This window comes from Mauremys reevesii, linkage group 14 (assembly GCF_016161935.1).
Source record: "Mauremys reevesii isolate NIE-2019 linkage group 14, ASM1616193v1, whole genome shotgun sequence".
Taxonomy (NCBI): Eukaryota; Metazoa; Chordata; order Testudines; family Geoemydidae; genus Mauremys; species Mauremys reevesii.
The window spans coordinates 3446709-3464566 of NC_052636.1; the positions used below are offsets into that span (position 1 = coordinate 3446709).

Sequence of the window (17858 nt, forward strand, 5' to 3'; positions counted from 1 at the left end):
ATGTGGCCCCCAGAACTGGACACACTACTCCAGTTGAGACCTAATCAGTGCGGAGTAGAGTAGAAGAATTTCTTCTCGTGTCTTGCTTACAATACTCCTGCTAATACATTCCAAAATGATACTTGCTTTTTTGCAACACTGTTGACTCCTATTTAGCTTGTGATCCACTATGACCCCCAGATCCCTTTCCACAGCGCTCCTCCTAGGCAGTTATTTCCCATTTTGTATATGTGCAACTGATTGTTCCGTCCTAAATTAAGCACTTTGCATTTGTCCTTATTGAATTTCATCCTATTTACTTCAGACCATTTCTCCAGTTTGTCCAGATCATTTTGAATTTCAGTTCTATCCTCCAAAGCACTTGCAATCCCTCCCAGCTTGGTATCGCCCGCAAACTTGATAAGTGTAACAGAGAGACTCTGCTGCTGGGAGGGTTTCACCATGTGTCAGAGGGTTACACCCTGGTAGGAGGGGGCTAGGCCTGTACTGGGATAAGGTCACTCTGTGCTTCACAGTGTGGTAGAACCTAGAATGTTCATTACCAGGGGAAAATTCTGGGAGGAATCGACATGTGGAAAGGACAGAAACCCTGTCTGAATTCTCTCACATTGCCCTTCTCGCCCTGGCAGGCTACAGAATAACGTCCACGTTTCGCTCCAGATCATCCCCTCCTCCCAGGGGGAAGGAAATGGCTGCAATGGAGCTGGCTCAGGTAAGGGATTCTCAGGGAGCTGGTGGTGGGTTCTGCTTGGAGGGAGAGAATCAGTAAATGTATAGGAGGGTGGGAGCCAGTGATGAGCTGCCAAAATATTAACAACAGGTTCCCTCCTCCTCACCTCACGAGGGGGTCATGCCCCATCCTACCCCCCCGTGCTCCTTGACACCCCCCCGACCCATCCCCCCCCTTTCCTGTCCCCTGACTGCCCCCTGCCACCCCATCAAACCCCTCCTCTCATTCTTGATGCCCCCCCGGAACCTCTGTCCCATCCAACCACGCCTTCTCTCTGTCCCTGACTGCCCCCCAGCACCTCATCCAACCCCTGCTCCTTCCTGACTGCCCCATGGGACCCTTACTCGCATTAAATCCCCTTGTTCCCTGCCCTCTGACCGCCCCGACCCCTATCCACCCCCCCACAACCCACCGAACACCCCCTCCCTGCTCCCTGCCCCCTTACCACACTGCCTGGGGCCAGGACCAGGTCCGCGACTGGGCCGCAGGACCCGACTCCCCGAGCCGGATTGGAGCCGCTCGGCTGGGACCGGTGCTGCAGGGCCTGAGCTGGACCAGGTCGGAGCCACTCGGCTGGGACCAGCCCGAGCCAGGGGTGCTTGGCCGGGACCCAGCTGGGACGCTCGGTCAGGGCCAGGAGGAACTGTTAACTAAGGTTTGTAACCTGTCCTTTAAATCGGCTTCGGTAGCCAGTGACTGGAAGTTAGCTAATGTAACACCAATATTTAAAAAGGGCTCTAGAGGTGATCCCGGCAATTACAGACCGATAAGTCTAACGTCAGTACCGGGCAAATTAGTCAAAACAATAGTTAAGAATAAAATTGTCAGACACATAGAAAAACATAAACTGTTGAGCAATAGTCAATATGGTTTCTGTAAAGGGAAATCGTGTCTTACTAATCTATTAGAGTTCTTTGAAGGGATCAACAAACATGTGGACAAGGGGGATCCGGTGGACATAGTGTACTTAGATTTCCAGAAAGCCTTTGACAAGGTCCCTCACCAAAGGCTCTTACGTAAATTAAGCTGTCATGGGATAAAAGGGAAGGTCCTTTCATGGATTGAGAACTGGTTAAAAGACAGGGAACAAAGGGTAGGAATTAATGGTAAATTCTCAGAATGGAGAGGGATAACTAGTGGTGTTCCCCAAGGGTCAGTCCTCGGACCAATCCTATTCAATTTATTCATAAATGATCTGGAGAAAGGGGTAAACAGTGAGGTGGCAAAGTTTGCAGATGATACTAAACTACTCAAGATAGTTAAGACCAAAGCAGATTGTGAAGAACTTCAAAAAGATCTGTCACGGAGTATGGGGAGTCCGGCCCTGCACCCCTCTTCCTGGGACTCGCAGTGACTCTCAGCCAGCCAGTAAAACAGAAGGTTTATTGGACAACAGGAACACCGGATACAGCCCAGCTCGTGTTCAGATCCAGGACCCCTCAATCTGGCCTTTCTGGGGGGTTCAGGGTGCTTGGATCCCAGCCTAGGATCCCCTGAAAACCCACCACCCAGTTCCCCAACCCAAGACTGACTCAACCCTCCCCCTCAGCCCCTTTCCTTTGTCTAGCCCCTGGGCAGAGGTGTCACCTCCCCTCCCCCAGGCCTAGCTCATGTTACAGTCTGAATACCTGCATCTCACCTAAAATCCTTCCTGGCTCTCCCCTCCCCCACATAGACAGTCCCTACTCCACCACACCTCTCCCCCCTTTGAGACTGAACTGAGCGGGGTCACTCTGCCCAGTGACCCGGGGAAGTTCGGGGCCCCCTCTCCGGGACAGCGTGTCCGCTATCAGGTTGGCACTTCCCTTCACGTGGACCACGTCCATGTCATAGTCCTGCAGGAGCAGGCTCCACCTCAGGAGCTTGGCGTTGGCTCCTTTCATCTGGTGCAGCCAGGTCAGGGGAGAGTGGTCGGTGTACACGGTGAAGTGGCGCCCAAAGAGATAGGGCTCCAGTTTCTTAAGGGCCCACACCATGGCCAGGCATTCCTTCTTGATGGCCGCGTAGTTCTGTTCCCGGGGTAGCAACTTTTTGCTCAGGTATACGATGGGGTGTCTCTCCCCCTTTTCATCCTCCTGCATCAACACCGCCCCCAGGCCCGTGTCTGAGGCGTCGGTGAACACCATAAAGGGCTTGTCAAAATCTGGGTTTGCCAGAACTGGGCCTCTGAGCAGAGCCTCTTTCAGCACCTGGAGAGCCTGCTGGCACTGCTCGGTCCAGACCACCTTGTCTGGCTTCCCCTTCTTGCACAGCTCAGTGATTGGGGCGGCTATGGCGCTAAAGTGGGGCACGAACCTTCGATAATACCCCGCCATCCCAATAAAGGCCTGGACCTGCTTTTTGGTCTGGGGAGTGGGCCAGTCTCTGATCACCTCCACCTTGGCTGGTTCCGGCTTTAGGCAGCCGCTCCCCACCCGATGGCCCAGGTAAGATACTTCCGCCATCCCCACCTTGCACTTCTCCGCCTTTACGGTCAGTCCAGCCTCCCGGAGTCGGTCCAGCACTCGTCTAACCTGGGACACGTGGTCCTCCCAGGTCTGGCTGAAGACGCAGATGTCGTCAATATACGCCATGGCAAAACTCTCCATCCCCCTCAGTAGCTGATCCACCAGGCGCTGGAAGGTGGCCGGCACTCCCTTGAGGCCGAAGGGCAGGGTCAGAAACTCGTAGAGCCCCAGAGGGGTGATAAAGGCTGATTTCAGCCTGGCATCTGCGTCCAGCGGCACTTGCCAGTAGCCCTTTGTAAGATCCATGGTGGTGAGGTACCGAGCACCTCCCAGCTTGTCCAAGAGCTCGTCAGGCCTTAGCATGGGGTAGGCATCAGATACGGTGATGGCATTGAGCTTCCTATAGTCCACACAGAACCGGATCGACCCGTCCTTCTTGGGGACCAGCACCACTGGGGAAGCCCAGGGGCTGGCAGACGGCTGGATCACCCCCAAGGCCAGCATGTCCCTGACCTCTCTTTCTAGGTCTTGGGCAGTTTTCCCGGTGACCCGAAAAGGGGAGCATCGTATAGGGGAATGTGACCCGGTCACATTAGTGCGTCCAGGCTGGTTGGAAAACAGCTGTCGGTACAGATGCAACACCCCTCTGATCTCAGCCTGCTGGGCGGGGGTCAGCTGATCGGAGAGGGGGATCGCCTCCGGGGGAAAACCAGCCTTTGTCCCTGGGAATAGATCCACTAAAGGGTCATCCCCCGGCTCCTCCCAATGTCCACACACGGCCAACACCATATTCCCCCGGTCATAATATGGCTTCATCATATTCACATGGTACACCCGGCGGTGGTGCGCCCGGGTCGACAGCTCCACCACATAGTTTACCTCATTTAGTTGCTTGATAACCTTGAAGGGCCCTTCCCAGGCAGCCTGGAGTTTGTTTTTCCTCACAGGGATAAGAACCATCACTTGATCCCCGGTGGCAAAGGCGCGGGCCCGCGCCGTGCGGTCGTACCAGACCTTCTGCTTCCTCTGGGCTCAGGCCAGATTCTCCCTGGCCAGGCCCATGAGCTCGGCAAGTCTTTCCCGGAAGGTCAGGACATACTCCACCACCGACTCTCCATCGGGAGCAGCCTTCCCCTCCCATTTGTCTCTCAACAGGTCCAGGGGCCCCCTCACCCGCCTTCCATACAACAGTTCGAAAGGCGAGAACCCAGTTGATTCCTGGGGTACCTCCCTGTATGCAAACAGCAGGTGAGGTAAATACTTGTCCCAGTCCTGTGGGTGCTGGTGCATAAATGTTTTTAGCATCATCTTTAGCGTCCCGTTGAACCTCTCCACCAGCCCATTGGTCTGGGGGTGATACGCTGAGGCCCAGCTGGGTTGGACCCCACATTTCTTCCACAAGGACTGGAGCAGGTTCGACATGAAGTTGGACCCCTGGTCCGTTAAGACTTCCTGGGGGAACCCCACCCGGCTGAAAATGGTCAGCAGCGCATCCGCCACGGTGTCTGCTTCAGTAGAGGACAAGGCCACCGCCTCGGGGTAGCGAGTGGCGAAATCTACCACCACCAGGATGTGTTTCTTCCCTGACCGAGTCGCTTTGCTGAGAGGTCCCACCATGTCTATGGCCACCTTCTGGAAAGGTGAGGTTCTAGTTTGGGCCCCAGCTGTCCACTTGCGGGCGTACCCCTGCGCCCGGTTGACCAGTTGTAGGTATGTGACCTCCCGGGTCTTATGTTGACTCCGGAACCTCTTCCGGTACATCTCCGGGGTCAGCCCAAACTCGCGGAGCAGGGCCTCTTTGAACAGGTTGTAGTCCCCTGCCTCCGCCCCTTTCATTCGGCTGTACACCTCCAAGGCGGTGGAGTCCAGTAAGGGGGTGAGGAACGGGATCCTGTCTGCAGGGTCAACCCTGTGCAGCTCGCAGGCATTCTCAAAGGCCGTCAGGAAGGTATCTATGTCCTCCCCCTCCTTACGCCGGGCCAGGAAGCTCTTATCAAAGCTCTTTGTAGGCTTGGGTCCCCCCTCACTCACCGCAGCCGGGGCCTTACTGTTGTTCAGCTGGGCCAGTTCCAGCTCATGTTTACGTTGCTTCTCATTCTCCTCCTGCTCCTGTCTCAGTTCTTGCCTCCTTAGCTCGAGCGCCTCCCTGTCATATTCCAGCCGCCTCCGCTCCAGGGACAGGGAGCTCCGCCGGGACGATCCCCTGCTGGCCACTGAGCCCTCAGTAGTCGCTGGGCTCCCCCTCCCCCTACGCCTAGGGGTGGGGGGTCTCGGGACGCCCTCAGCGGCCAGCTAACCACTCCCAGCGGGGACAGACACTGGTGCCTGTGCTGCATCTGCCGGGCTGCTTCCCTCAGAGACCGGGACCGGTTCATTGACGCGGTCTCTCTCCTCCAGCCGGGCAATCAGCTGGGCCTTGGTGAGCTTCCCACTGCGCAGCCCCCTCAGCTTGCACAGCTCCACCAGGTCACACTTGCGCTGCTTGGCATACATCTTCCTGCTGGCCACTCGCAGGCCGGGGTGCTCGCCGCCCCCCACGGGTTCCAGGGGGACCCCTAGTGTGCCAGTCCTTGAGGTCACCCCCTCTCTGCCAGGGTCAAGCTGCAGACTCCTCCGCCCCTGGGACCGCTCGCTGCGATCCCCCGGGGGACCCTGTTACTGCAAAGTCCTTCTCTCTGGTCACACTCTCCCAGGGGTTAATCACCCCTTCGTTTTACTGCTCCCCAGTCACTTACTGCAGGAAGCGCCGTCCACGGGGTGCAGTAGATCCCACCGCTGCCACCAGTTGTCACGGAGTATGGGGGAGTCCGGCCCTGCACCCCTCTTCCTGGGACTCACAGTGACTCTCAGCCAGCCAGTAAAACAGAAGGTTTATTGGACAACAGGAACACAGGATACAGCCCAGCTCTCGTTCAGAGCCAGGACCCCTCAATCTGGCCTTTCTGGGGGGTTCAGGGTGCTTGGATCCCAGCCTAGGATCCCTTGAAAACCCACCACCCAGTTCCCCAACCCAAGACTGACTCAACCCTCCCCTTCAGCCCCTTTCCTTTGTCTAGCCCCTGGGCAGAGGTGTCACCTCCCCTCCCACAGGCCTAGCTCATGTTACAGTCTGAATCCCTGCATCTCACCTAAAATCCTCCCTGGCTCTCCCCTCCCCCACATAGACAGTCCCTACTCCACCACAAGATCTCACAAAACTAAGTGATTGGGCAACAAAATGGCAAATGAAATTTAATGTGGATAAATGTAAAGTAATGCACATTGGAAAAAATAACCCCAACTGTACATACAATATGATGGGGGCTAATTTAGCTACAACGAGTCATAGAATCATAGAATCTCAGGGTTGGAAGGGACCTCAGGAGGTCATCTAGTCCAACCCCCTGCTCAAAGCAGGACCAAACCCAACTAAATCATTCCAGCCAGGGCTTTGTCAAGCCTGACCTTAAAAACCTCTAAGGAAGGAGATTCCACTACCTCCCTAGGTAACCCATTCCAGTTCTTCACCACCCTACTAGTGAAAAAGTTTTTCCTAATGTCCAACCTAAACCTCCCCCTCTGCAACTTGTGACCATTACTCCTTGTTCTGTCATCTTCTACCACTGAGAACAGTCTAGATCCATCCTCTTTGGAACCCCCTTTCAGGTAGTTGAAAGCAGCTATCAAATCCCCCCTCATTCTTCTCTTCTGCAGACTAAACAATCCCAGTTCCCTCAGCCTCTCCTCATAAGTCATGTGCTCCAGCCCCCTAATCACTCTCTCCAATTTATCCACATCCTTCTTGTAGTGTGGGGCCCAAAACTGGACACAGTACTCCAAATGAGGCCTCACCAGTGCTGAGTAGAGGGGAATGATCACATCCCTCGATCTGCTGGAAATGCCCCTATTTATACAACCCAAAATGCCATTAGCCTTCTTGGCAACAAGGGCACACTGTTGACTCATATTCAGCTTTTCATCCACCGTAACCCCTAGGTCCTTTTCTGCAGAACTGCTGCCCAGCCATTCGGTCCCTAGTCTGTAACAGTGCATGGGATTCTTCCGTCCTAAGTGCAGGACTCTGCACTTGTCCTTGTTGAACCTCATATTTCTTTTGGCCCAATCCTCTAATTTGTCTAGGTCCCTCTGTATCCTATCCCTACCCTCCAGCGTATCAACCACTCCTCCCAGTTTAGTGTCATCTGCAAACTTGCTAAGGGTGCAGTCCACACCATCCTCCAGATCGTTAATGAAGATATTGAATAAAACCGGTCCCAGCACCCACTCTTGGGGCACTCCACTTGATACCGGCTGCCAACTAGACATGGAACCATTGATCACTACCCGTTGAGCCCGACCATCTAGCCAGTTTTCTATCCACCTTACTGTCCATTCATCCAGCCCATACTTCTTTAACTTGCTGGCAAGAATACTGTGGGAGACTGTATCAAAAGCTTTGCTGAAGTCCAGAAATAGCACATCCACTGCTTTCCCCTCATCCACAGAGCCAGTTATCATAGAAGGCAATTAGGTTAGTCAGGCATGACTTGCCCTTGGTGAATCCATGCTGACTGTTCCTGATCACTTTCCCCTCCTTTAAGTGGTTCAGGATTGATTCCTTGAGGACCTGTTCCATGATTTTTCCAGGGACTGAGGTGAGACTGAGGTGAGTCAGGAAAAGGATCTTGGAGTCATCGTGGATAGTTCTCTGAAGATGTCCACGCAGTGTGCAGAGGCGGTCAAAAAAGCAAACAGGATGTTAGGAATCATTAAAAAGGGGATAGAGAATACGACTGAGAGTATATTATTGCCCTTATATAAATCCATGGTACGCCCACATCTCGAATACTGTGTACAGATGTGGTCTCCTCACCTCAAAAAAGATATTCTAGCCATAGAAAAGGTTCAGAAAAGGGCAACTAAAATGATTAGGAGGTTGGAGAGGGTCCCATATGAGGAGAGATTAAAGAGGCTAGGTCTCTTCAGCTTGGAAAAGAGGAGACTAAGGCCTGGTCTACACTGGGGGGGGAGTTCGATCTAAGGTACACAACTTCAGCTACGCTATTCGCGTAGCTGAAGTCGAATACCTTAGATCGAATTACTTACCCATCCTCACGCCGCGGGATCGAAGTCCGCGGCTCCCCCATCGACTCCGCCACCGCCGTTCGCAGTGGTGGAGTTCCGGAGTCGACGGGAGCGCGTTCGGAGTTCGATATATCGCGTCTAGATGAGGCGCGATATATCGAACTCCGAGAAATCGATGGCTACCCGCCGATCCGGCGAGTAGTATGGACGTACCCTAAGGGGGGATATGATAGAGGTATATAAAATCATGAGTGATGTTGAGAAAGTGGATAAGGAAAAGTTATTTACTTATTCCCGTAATACAAGAACTAGGGGTCACCAAATGAAATTAATAGGCAGCAAGTTTAAAAGAAATAAAAAGAAGTTCTTCATGCAGCGCACAGTCAACTTGTGGAACTCCTTACCTGAGGAGGTTGTGAAGGCTGGACTATAACAATGTTTAAAAGGAAACTGGATAAATTCATGGTGGCTAAGTCCATAAATGGCTATTAGCGAGGATGGGTAAAGAATGGTGTCCCTAGCCTCTGTTTGTCAGAGGATGGAGATGGATGGCAGGAGAGAGATCACTTGATCATTGCCTGTTAGGTTCACTCCCTCTGGGGCACCTAGCATTGGCCACTGTCAGTAGAGAGATACTGGGCTGGATGGACCTTTGGTCTGACCCGGTACGGCCGTTCTTATGTTCTAGCCGCTCAGGTGGAACCAGACTGGGCCACGCGCACCGTCCCTCCTCTGGCCCGGCTTACCTGCCTGCTGCTTGTTTCAGGCTTCCCGCGAACAATTGATTTGTGGGAAGCGGGGGAGGGGGAGGAGAAGGAGGGCGGAGTGTTCAGAGGAGAGGGGGAGGTGAGCTGGGGTCGGGGGCCGGGTGGACAGCTGCCCAAGCCTTTGTTAAATTTAAAAGTTTTTTTAGAACCAGTTGTCCTGGAACAACCGGTTCTAAAAAGGCTTCTAAATTTAACATCCGGTTCATGCGACCCGGCTGGAGCTCACCACTGGTGGGAGCTGCTAGAGGTGGTGGGAGGCAGGAAATATCTTGGGTGGAGAAAGGGAGGGGACAGGATGTGACAAACCTGCTGAGACTTGTGTACTCTAGGGTGTGATGGGTTGTCACCCCCAGGGTGCAGTCTGGGGGGCTTCTGGGAACCGCTGTGCCCTCTAACCCTCAAGCTGGGCTGGCCCTTCTCTCACTGCTTTGCTGGAGATTCAGCCAGCCTCTCCAGGGCCTGTTATCACCCAACACGACAGCAGGTGGCGTCATGCAGCCAACTAAGCTACCTGAGTGCTTTATCTAAGCCACTCAAGGAGAGAGAGAAGACAACAGCCAATTTCCCAGCGATAAGTGTTAGCAAACAGATCAAAGCAGATTACTTAGCAAATAACCAAAAACTCAAACCAAGCCTAACATACTATCTGGATAGAATTTGAATTAGCAATTTCTCACCCTGACTGATGCTACAAGCAGTCCACCAAGTTTCCATACACAAGCTAGAAATCCCTTTACCCTGGGACCAGCACTTCCCCCAGTTCAGTCTTTGTTCCTCAGGTGCTTCCAGGAGTTCTCTTGTGTGGGGAATGAGGCCAAGAGATGATGTCACACCCACCTTATGTAGCTTTTCCATATGGCAGGAACCCTTTGTTCTAAACTCAATTCCCAGTCCAGTTTGTGGAAAAATACAGGTACCAAAATGAAGTTCATTGTCATGTGGTCTGGTCACATGCTCTAGCATGTCCTGTTGAGTCATAGTAGCCATAACTCATAGGCTGGCTGAAGCATTCACAGGAAGGCTAAGCTCTTCCGCAGTCCATTGTCTTTGTTGATGAGCCATGAACACTGTCCGGCTTCTTCATTGTTGTACCTGAAAGGCTCATTGTGGCTGTTACCCAGAGTAAGCACATTTGAAAGCCAGATACAGAGTCAGTATCCAGAACTTCAGATACAAACATGATCCATGCACACAGGTAGGATAATCATATTCAGCAAATCATAACTTTTCCAGTGACACCGCACATGACTTATCTTGTACAAAATGCCTCATGTCCTAATCATTTTATAATCCTGCCACTATGCTGAATATGGGCTGTAGTGTCAGATAGGTCCTAATGTCAAGGCACAAGTGTAGAGAATGAAACTTCCCGTCTTTGTGGAACAGGAAATAACCCTCCAGCCAGGGCTGGGAAAACTTCCCAGACTCCCAGTGCTGAAACCTGAACCTACTGACACTTCATTAGTTACCACCAACCCCGACCTTTGTGGCAACTGCAAATGTTATCGGTGATGATTTTATATTCTCTTCCAGGTCATGGATAAGAATGTTAAATAGCACAGGGCCAAGATCCAATCCTTGTGGGAACCCCCTAGAAAGAAATCCACTCAAGCATGGTTCCCCATTTACAATCATCGTTTTTAATCTATTTAATGTATGCCGTGTGTATTTTGTACCTTTCTAGTCAAAATATTGTGCTAAACCAACTCATATGCCTACATATATTACATCAGTACTATTAGCTGCAACCAAACTTTTGATCTCATCCAATAAGGATATACAGTTAGTTTGATAGGATCTATTGTGTCTAAACCTTTTTAATGGGTACTAATTATATTACCCTCCTTTCTTTATTAATGAAATCCAGTATCAGCTGCTCCATTTTCTTGCCCAGTATCGATTTCAGACTGACACACTGTCACGGAGTGTGGGGGAGTCAGGGCCCTGCACCCCCGGCTTCCTGCGATTCACCAGGACTCTCAGCCAGCCAGTAAAGCAGAAGGTTTATTTAGACGACAGGAACACAGTCCAACACAGGTCTTGCAGGCACAGATAACAGGATCCCCCCCTGTTAGGTCCATCTTGGGGCCCCAGGAGCCCCATAGCCCCCATTGGGGATCAGAGCCCTGTCTCTCCTTCCCTTCTTTCCCCAGCCAGCTCCAGTCTGCCCACCCCCCTCCAGCCCCTCCTCTCTGCTCAGCTTCTTTCCCGGGCCAGGAGGTCACCTGACCCCTCTGTCTCCAACACCTTCAATTGCACCTTTGCAGGGGAGGTGCCCAGGCCATCAGTTGCTAGGAGACAGAGTGTCAGGAATTCGGTTGCACTGGCCTTTTGCTTTGCTAGATACTTAAGAACTGCACACAGCATTCACAGACCCCAGTAAGAACAGTCCCACTTCGTCACACACACTTGTAATTAGCTGCATCATCTCTTTTATAGTTTTTAAATATTGGCACAGCATTAGCTTTATTCCAGTCTTCTGGAATTTCCCAAGTGTTCCAAGTCCTAATTAAAATCAACATTAACAGTCCGCCACACTCCTCCAGCAGGTCTTTCAGAACTCTAGTTATCTGGACCCACTGATTTAAAGACATCTGACTTTAATAGCTGCTGTTTAACATCCTCGTGAGTTACTTTTCGAATGGAAAGACTGTCAGTGTCAGCATCTTATGATATGAGTTACATCATCTGTTTTTCTCGAAATCCAGGAGAGAAATATTTATTGAACACTTTTACCTCTTCTGCATTATTTTGATGATTCTGCCATTTCCATCTAGTAATTTACCACTACCATTGTTAGGATTAATTTTGTACTTTTAAAAACTTCTTATTTTCATTGGTTGATCATTGATTTCTGATAGCTTCCCTTGCCAACTTTCTACAATTCTGACCTTTAACTTAGATTCTTTACTATTGACTTCCCATTTCTTCCATATATTTTATTTGGAGAGTGTTGGGATTCCTACCAGGCAGCCACCAGCAGGGTCCAGAGACAGCCCCATTTCCTATATCTTATCTATCTCTGGCTAGTAGCTATGTGATAAATGTGAAGACCCTGCTTCCATCTGTCAGCTGGGAGACACAAAGGTTCTCTCTTTCCACCCTCTGATGCCTCCTGGCTGCTCTAGGTAAGGTGAGGTGGGACATGTGCCTCCCAGAGCTTCCATTTACCTGGTGCTGCTGTTCTGTGAATAGTGGGGTTGTGAGTGGGGCAGCAGGTCCTGAGTATTGGACTCTTGCTCTTTCAGGGGCCGGTGACCTTTGAGGAGGTAGCTGTGTATTTCACCAAAGAGGAATGGACTCTGCTGGACCCCACTCAGAGAGCCCTCCACAGGGATGTCATGCAGGAGAACTATGAGACGGTGACCTCGCTGGGTAAGGAGTCCTGTCCCCTGGGTTATTAGAAGCTGTGGGGTCTCTAAAGAACCTGAGCAGTAATAACTTTATTCATCATCCAAGTTTGACAAGTTTCTTTGCCTCCTTTTTTTCCTTATCTCCCATACACTAGCAGGCAGCAGGGAGGGAGGAGGTAATGAGAGATGAGGAGGGAACAGAAGAAGCTCCCAAGGTGCCGGGATGTGGTGCTAGCTGCCAGTAATGGGAAGAAGGGGAGGGGAGTGTGAAGGAAGGGCACCCAGGAAGTGGGCTGGGTGGGTCAGTGGGAGGGAGGAGAGGTTTGGGGATCTAGAGCTGCGGGGGATCCCAGACCTTTAACCCAAACCTCAGGTAAATCCCAGACTTCAGCATAACCACTCTCACAAAGCCTCAACGTAATATAAGGCCCTGAACTGTAGCAAGCTTAGGCTACGTTTACTAAATCGTATCAGTAAATCGACCATGGCTGGAACGATCTCAGAGCGTCAATCCCGGCTGTAGTGTCGACCTGCCCTGAATAATACATTTCTTTATGTTCACCTCCTTGCCCCTCCACGCATGTTCCAAGCTAATAAGCAATACTCTGATCATGACATCTTATCTCTAGTGAGTATAAAATTGCCCACAAGACGTGAGACTGGGTCATAGATCGTAAACTCAGGTCAGGGTCAAGAAGACTGAGAGTTTGGAGAGAGTCTTGTCCCCCCTCTCCCCATCTGCAGCAGCCACAAGCTGTCTTCCCTCCCGGCTCCTTGGATCTCTGAGCCGGTCCCTCCTGAGGCTGCCTGGCCCAGTTCTTGTTTCTTACCTTCTCCTTTTCCGGAAGAATTAGAGGCTGTTGCTCCTGAATGTTAGTGTGTAATTCCCCAGCCTTCTCTTCCCACTGGGGGAGTTTAATTCTCCCTCCCATTACACCCGAGTCACTAGATTTCCTAATTCCCCAAAATGTGCTTTTGCGATGTCACAGTTCTGGGGTAGCAAAGCCTTTGACCTGCCTCCATGGTCTGCTCAAGGAATGGCCCCTCAGGTATCAAGCCTGTAGCCAGCCCCTCTCTATGGGCAGGGACCCACATGCCTCTCCTTTTTGACCAGGGTTTGAGGATTGCAGCTTGTCTCCACTGTGTTCGCTGGACTAACGTCCAGTTCCTGTGCTTTGCTTTCTCTCCAGGGGCTGTGAGCAGTGTGTCTGAGATAGAGGTGGGACTTTTGGTGATACTTGTATGATGCCAATGCACACCTCAGTTTCCTGCTGTGATTGGTATTGCTATGATTCTAAAGAGCAGGAGACATGAGGTGTTTTTGTCACGTAGCTGTCATGGGGTGATATGAATGGGTCATTAAGGACTGGCTGGGAGTAACCTACATCAATGGAATACCCGACAGAGACAAGGGAGTGATTGTCACCCAGGGCCGCCCAGAGGATTCAGGGGGCCTGGGGTCTTCGGCGGCGTGTCCCCCTTATCCGCTCTGACACCACAGAGCATTTTCCCCGTGTCCCCCTTACCAGCTCTGATGCCACAGAGCATTTATCCTGTGTCCCCTGTTCCTGTTCCTGTTCCCCCTCCTGTTTGACTCAGTTTATATAGTAATATGCTCAGCTATATCTTTGCTTAACCAATCATTGTACTGAAATTTAACTAACCAATCCTAACACATTGAAACATAATTCTCTAACCAATTGTATCCCACTACCCTAATTAACTTACACCTAGCAAAATTAATTGTACACCTAGCAAAATTAATTGTACAGCAGACAAAACCAGTTAGACAACCAGACTGATTAGCATTGTAAAAGTGGTGGCCATAAAGATAAAACAATACAGAAATGAGGGTTTCACAACCACAAGCATTGAGAAGTGATTTCTTGCCAGAAAGGCTGCTGTCAAACTAAGTTTTCTTTAACCATCTTAAGATCTGTTTCTTTATCTGGTGGTGATGGGCACTATCGGGACAGGATCATCCTCCTAACAGCCCAATAGCACCTTATTTCAGTGTGACTGGTTTGGGTTTGGGATGCCCCTGCTGCTTAGCCAAAGGCCTTAGCCTAAGAACAAGGCCTCAGACGGTCACAGTAAGAGAAGGCCCTTACAAATACAGACAGTGATTTTGATTCTTTGTTTTCGTACTCCTGTAACTAGCTAAGTGATAAAAATACCCCTAAGTTCTTAAACTATAGGCTTTACAGGCAGGCCTGAATATCTCTATTCTAACAGTGGGGTCTATCCCTTCCCCCATTCTGTGTCTGTCTTGTCTATTCAGACTGTAAATTCTTCAGGGCATGGGCCATCTACTATTCTGTGTTTGTACTTCTCCTAGCACAATGGGGACCCACTGTTAGTTGGTCCTTAGGCACTAAGGTAATGAATATGATTTATAATCATAATAATTCTCCTGCCACTTTGAGCCAAGGAAGCTGGCCTTGGGATGTTACGGCTTAAAAATGAGCTGGGGGTTAAAACCATGGACTATTCTTTGTGACAAGTATCCCACAAATTCCACTGACCTCCCTGGTTTTCTTTGCCTGCAGTAGGGTTTCCAGTTTCCAAACCTGATGTGATCTTGCAGCTGGAACGAGGGGAAGAGCCGTGGGTCCCAGACCTCCAGGGCTCTGAGAAAGAAGTGCTTCCAAGAGCTGCCTGCACAGGTGAGGAATTGGTTAAACCAACTCAACAACTGTGCGGGAATGCAGGAAACATTCGGGATGCCCTACAAAAACCCTGTGAGCTCTCCAAGTTCAGGATTGTTCCCTGCAGATGTGGAATCATTATGGCAGATGTCACTCATGGCTTCCCTCCTATTCTGACTGACAACTGGCAGCAGGTCCCGCCCCGATCTCTCTTTCTCCTGAGTGTTCTCGTGAGATGCAGACCAAAACTGATCCCTTCCTCTCTTCTCTGGGGAAGGGTTTGGGGAAAATCAGCTCCTGATAGGTTTGATCTCTCCCACACATATTTTGGATTGTTCATCCCTTTTTCCATTCCTCTCTCTGAGATTTCCTTTCTCTCAGGTGCAGGTAGTGATCTATGTCCGGATTCTCTCTGTCTCCCATCAGGTGAAGGGATGGTGAGTCAGAATGAGGAGGAGAAACCCCATCAGGAAGATGCTGAGCAGGGAGAACCACATGGAACTTTATCAGGAAGATCCAAAGGGAATGTTTCCGGGAGTTATGCACTCCCAGAAAAAACAAAAGCCTGTGAGACTCAGGGGAGGCCAGAGGGAAACTTTAGTAGCCACTCAGACCTTATAACAAGCGACAGAATCAACTTGGAAGAGACACGCTACATGTTCCATGAGTGTGGGAAAAGCTTCAATCGGAGCTCTGCCCTTATCACACATCAGACAATCCACACAGGTGAGAAACCTTATGAATGCTCTGAGTGTGGGAAATGCTTCATCGATAGTTCAGCCCTCATCTCACATCAGCGAATCCACACAGGAGAAGCGCCCCACACATGCTCAGAGTGCGGGAAAATCTTTAGTTGGAGCTCTACTCTGAACACACATCTTAGAATCCACACAGGGGAGAAGCCCTACACATGCTCTGAGTGCGGGAAAAGCTTTAGTCAGAGCTCTGCCCTTATCAGACATCAGAGAATCCACACAGGAGAGACGCCCTACACGTGCTCTGAGTGCGGGAAAAGCTTCCGTCAGAGTTCAAACCTTATCACACATCAGAGAATCCACACAGGAGAGACGCCCTACACGTGCATTGAGTGCGGGAAAAGCTTCAATCACCACTCTACCCTTATCAAACATCAGAGAATCCACACAGGAGAAAGGCCCTACACATGCTCTGAGTGTGGGAAAAGCTTTAGGCAGAGCTCAAACCTTATCAAACATAGGAAAATCCACACAGGTGAGAAACTTTATGGATGCTCTGAGTGTGGGAAATGTTTCTCTAATCGTTCAGACCACTTCTTACATCACAAAATCACACAGGTGAGAAGCCCTACACATGCTCTGAGTGCGGGAAAAGCTTTAGTCAGAACTCACACCGTATCAGGCATCAGATAATCCACACAGGGGAGACACTGTACACGTGCTCTGAGTGTGGGAAAAGCTTCAAGCACAGCTCACATGTTGTCTCACATAGGAGAATCCACATGGGAGAGAGTGTGGGAAAAGCTCTGAGTGCAGGAAAAGCTTCAATCAGAGCTCAAGCCTCATTAGACATCACAAAATCCACATGAGAGAGAATTGTAATAAATCCTTTGACTAGTGTTGGCCAAACATTTTTTTTAAATAAATCGCATTTGCTAATTCCCACATAGTGATTTTTGCACCATCTTCACCGTGGTGTCTCAGCTCCACCAGATCAGTTGCCTGCTTCTGCCTTTTGCAGCTCACACTTCTTTGGGGTCAGTCCTGTGATCTTTTCTATCACCTCCTTTCCTTTTGAGTCACAGGAGTGTGTGTCCCTCCTGCCAGGAATGTTCATCCCTCCAGGTGGGGGGAGAGAGGTTTGATCCCAACAAGCTACACTGAGGCTAAAACTACCTGTGCCTGACATCCACTAGGACTGTACATGTTGTTGGCTGCTCAAGTTAGTGATCTTAATGTAAAAACTTGTAGTGCAGATGCAGCCCAGGTGCAATGGGTTGGCATTAGCTTTCCCCTTGACCTGACCTAAACCCCATCACTTTTCCTAGTCTAAACAAACCCTGAGCATCACGGTTATACTGTTCCCCCATTTCACAGCAATTGTTAGTCATCGAGTTCTCCCTTGGGGAACAAATTGTTTCATTCCCAGTTGCTCTGATGTTGCTGCAGGTTGAGCTGGAGAGCAGATATTTTTATGATCATTTTCCACACTTAAAATATATTGAACTATAACAAAGAGCAGGAACAGGGCAGGGATAGGGAAAAATGTAATTTCACCCGCTGTAACTACAGACGTAGTTAGGGTAAGTCAGAGGGATTCCCTTATTCCCCATCACCATCCTCCTTCAATCCGTGCTAGAACTTAATAATCCTTTTCCTTTCCCCCGTTGTGGGATGGGAGACTCCCAAAAGTGCTCCCTGTGCTATAGCACATGGCTAAGCTCAGAGAATAAATCCCAAATAGCCCCTGAGCTTTGCTTTTTGAATTCTGTGTTTCCGATTACTTCAAGCCGGGGTATTGTGATTATTTACCAGTTTCTCTAGCACTGTTCCTACCACTGTTTCTGTAACATATTTTGTTTTTTTTGTGGGACAGGGTTGTTATTCCTTTGCCTAACCCCAACCTCGAAGGCCAGGGGGTCTGTTTTCTGTGGCCCCTGCCCACAGACAAATCTGACAGGGTTGAACCTGCCAGGAGCAAACAAAAAGCCCCATCGGTCACACACACAAAGCAGATAGACACACACAAGACAGAGAAGAAACTGAATTATTTGAGCTATCAACATTTCCACTTTCCCACAGCATGTTAGTTCTGAAGGTTGTTTTAATTTGTTTATTTTCTTGGAACCAGAACTGGGGAAAGAGAACACTGGA

General features: G+C 50.2%; 1 protein-coding gene across 2 annotated transcripts in view; it reads left to right on the forward strand.

The window, feature by feature from the left end:
* LOC120381423 (zinc finger protein 850-like) overlaps positions 1 to 16449 on the forward strand; it is a 114966-nt gene extending 98517 nt beyond the window's left edge. Inside the window, exons 2-3 of one of the 2 annotated variants that reach the window (XM_039499612.1) lie at positions 12433 to 12466; positions 15655 to 16449. In XM_039499612.1, the coding sequence (XP_039355546.1) occupies positions 12433 to 12466; positions 15655 to 16397 (777 nt within the window). In that variant the 3' untranslated portion in view covers positions 16398 to 16449. The remainder of the gene's footprint in view (positions 1 to 12432; positions 12467 to 15654) is intronic. The other variant, XM_039499613.1, reaches the window with a different exon arrangement.
* Positions 16450 to 17858: the final 1409 nt, after the last annotated feature.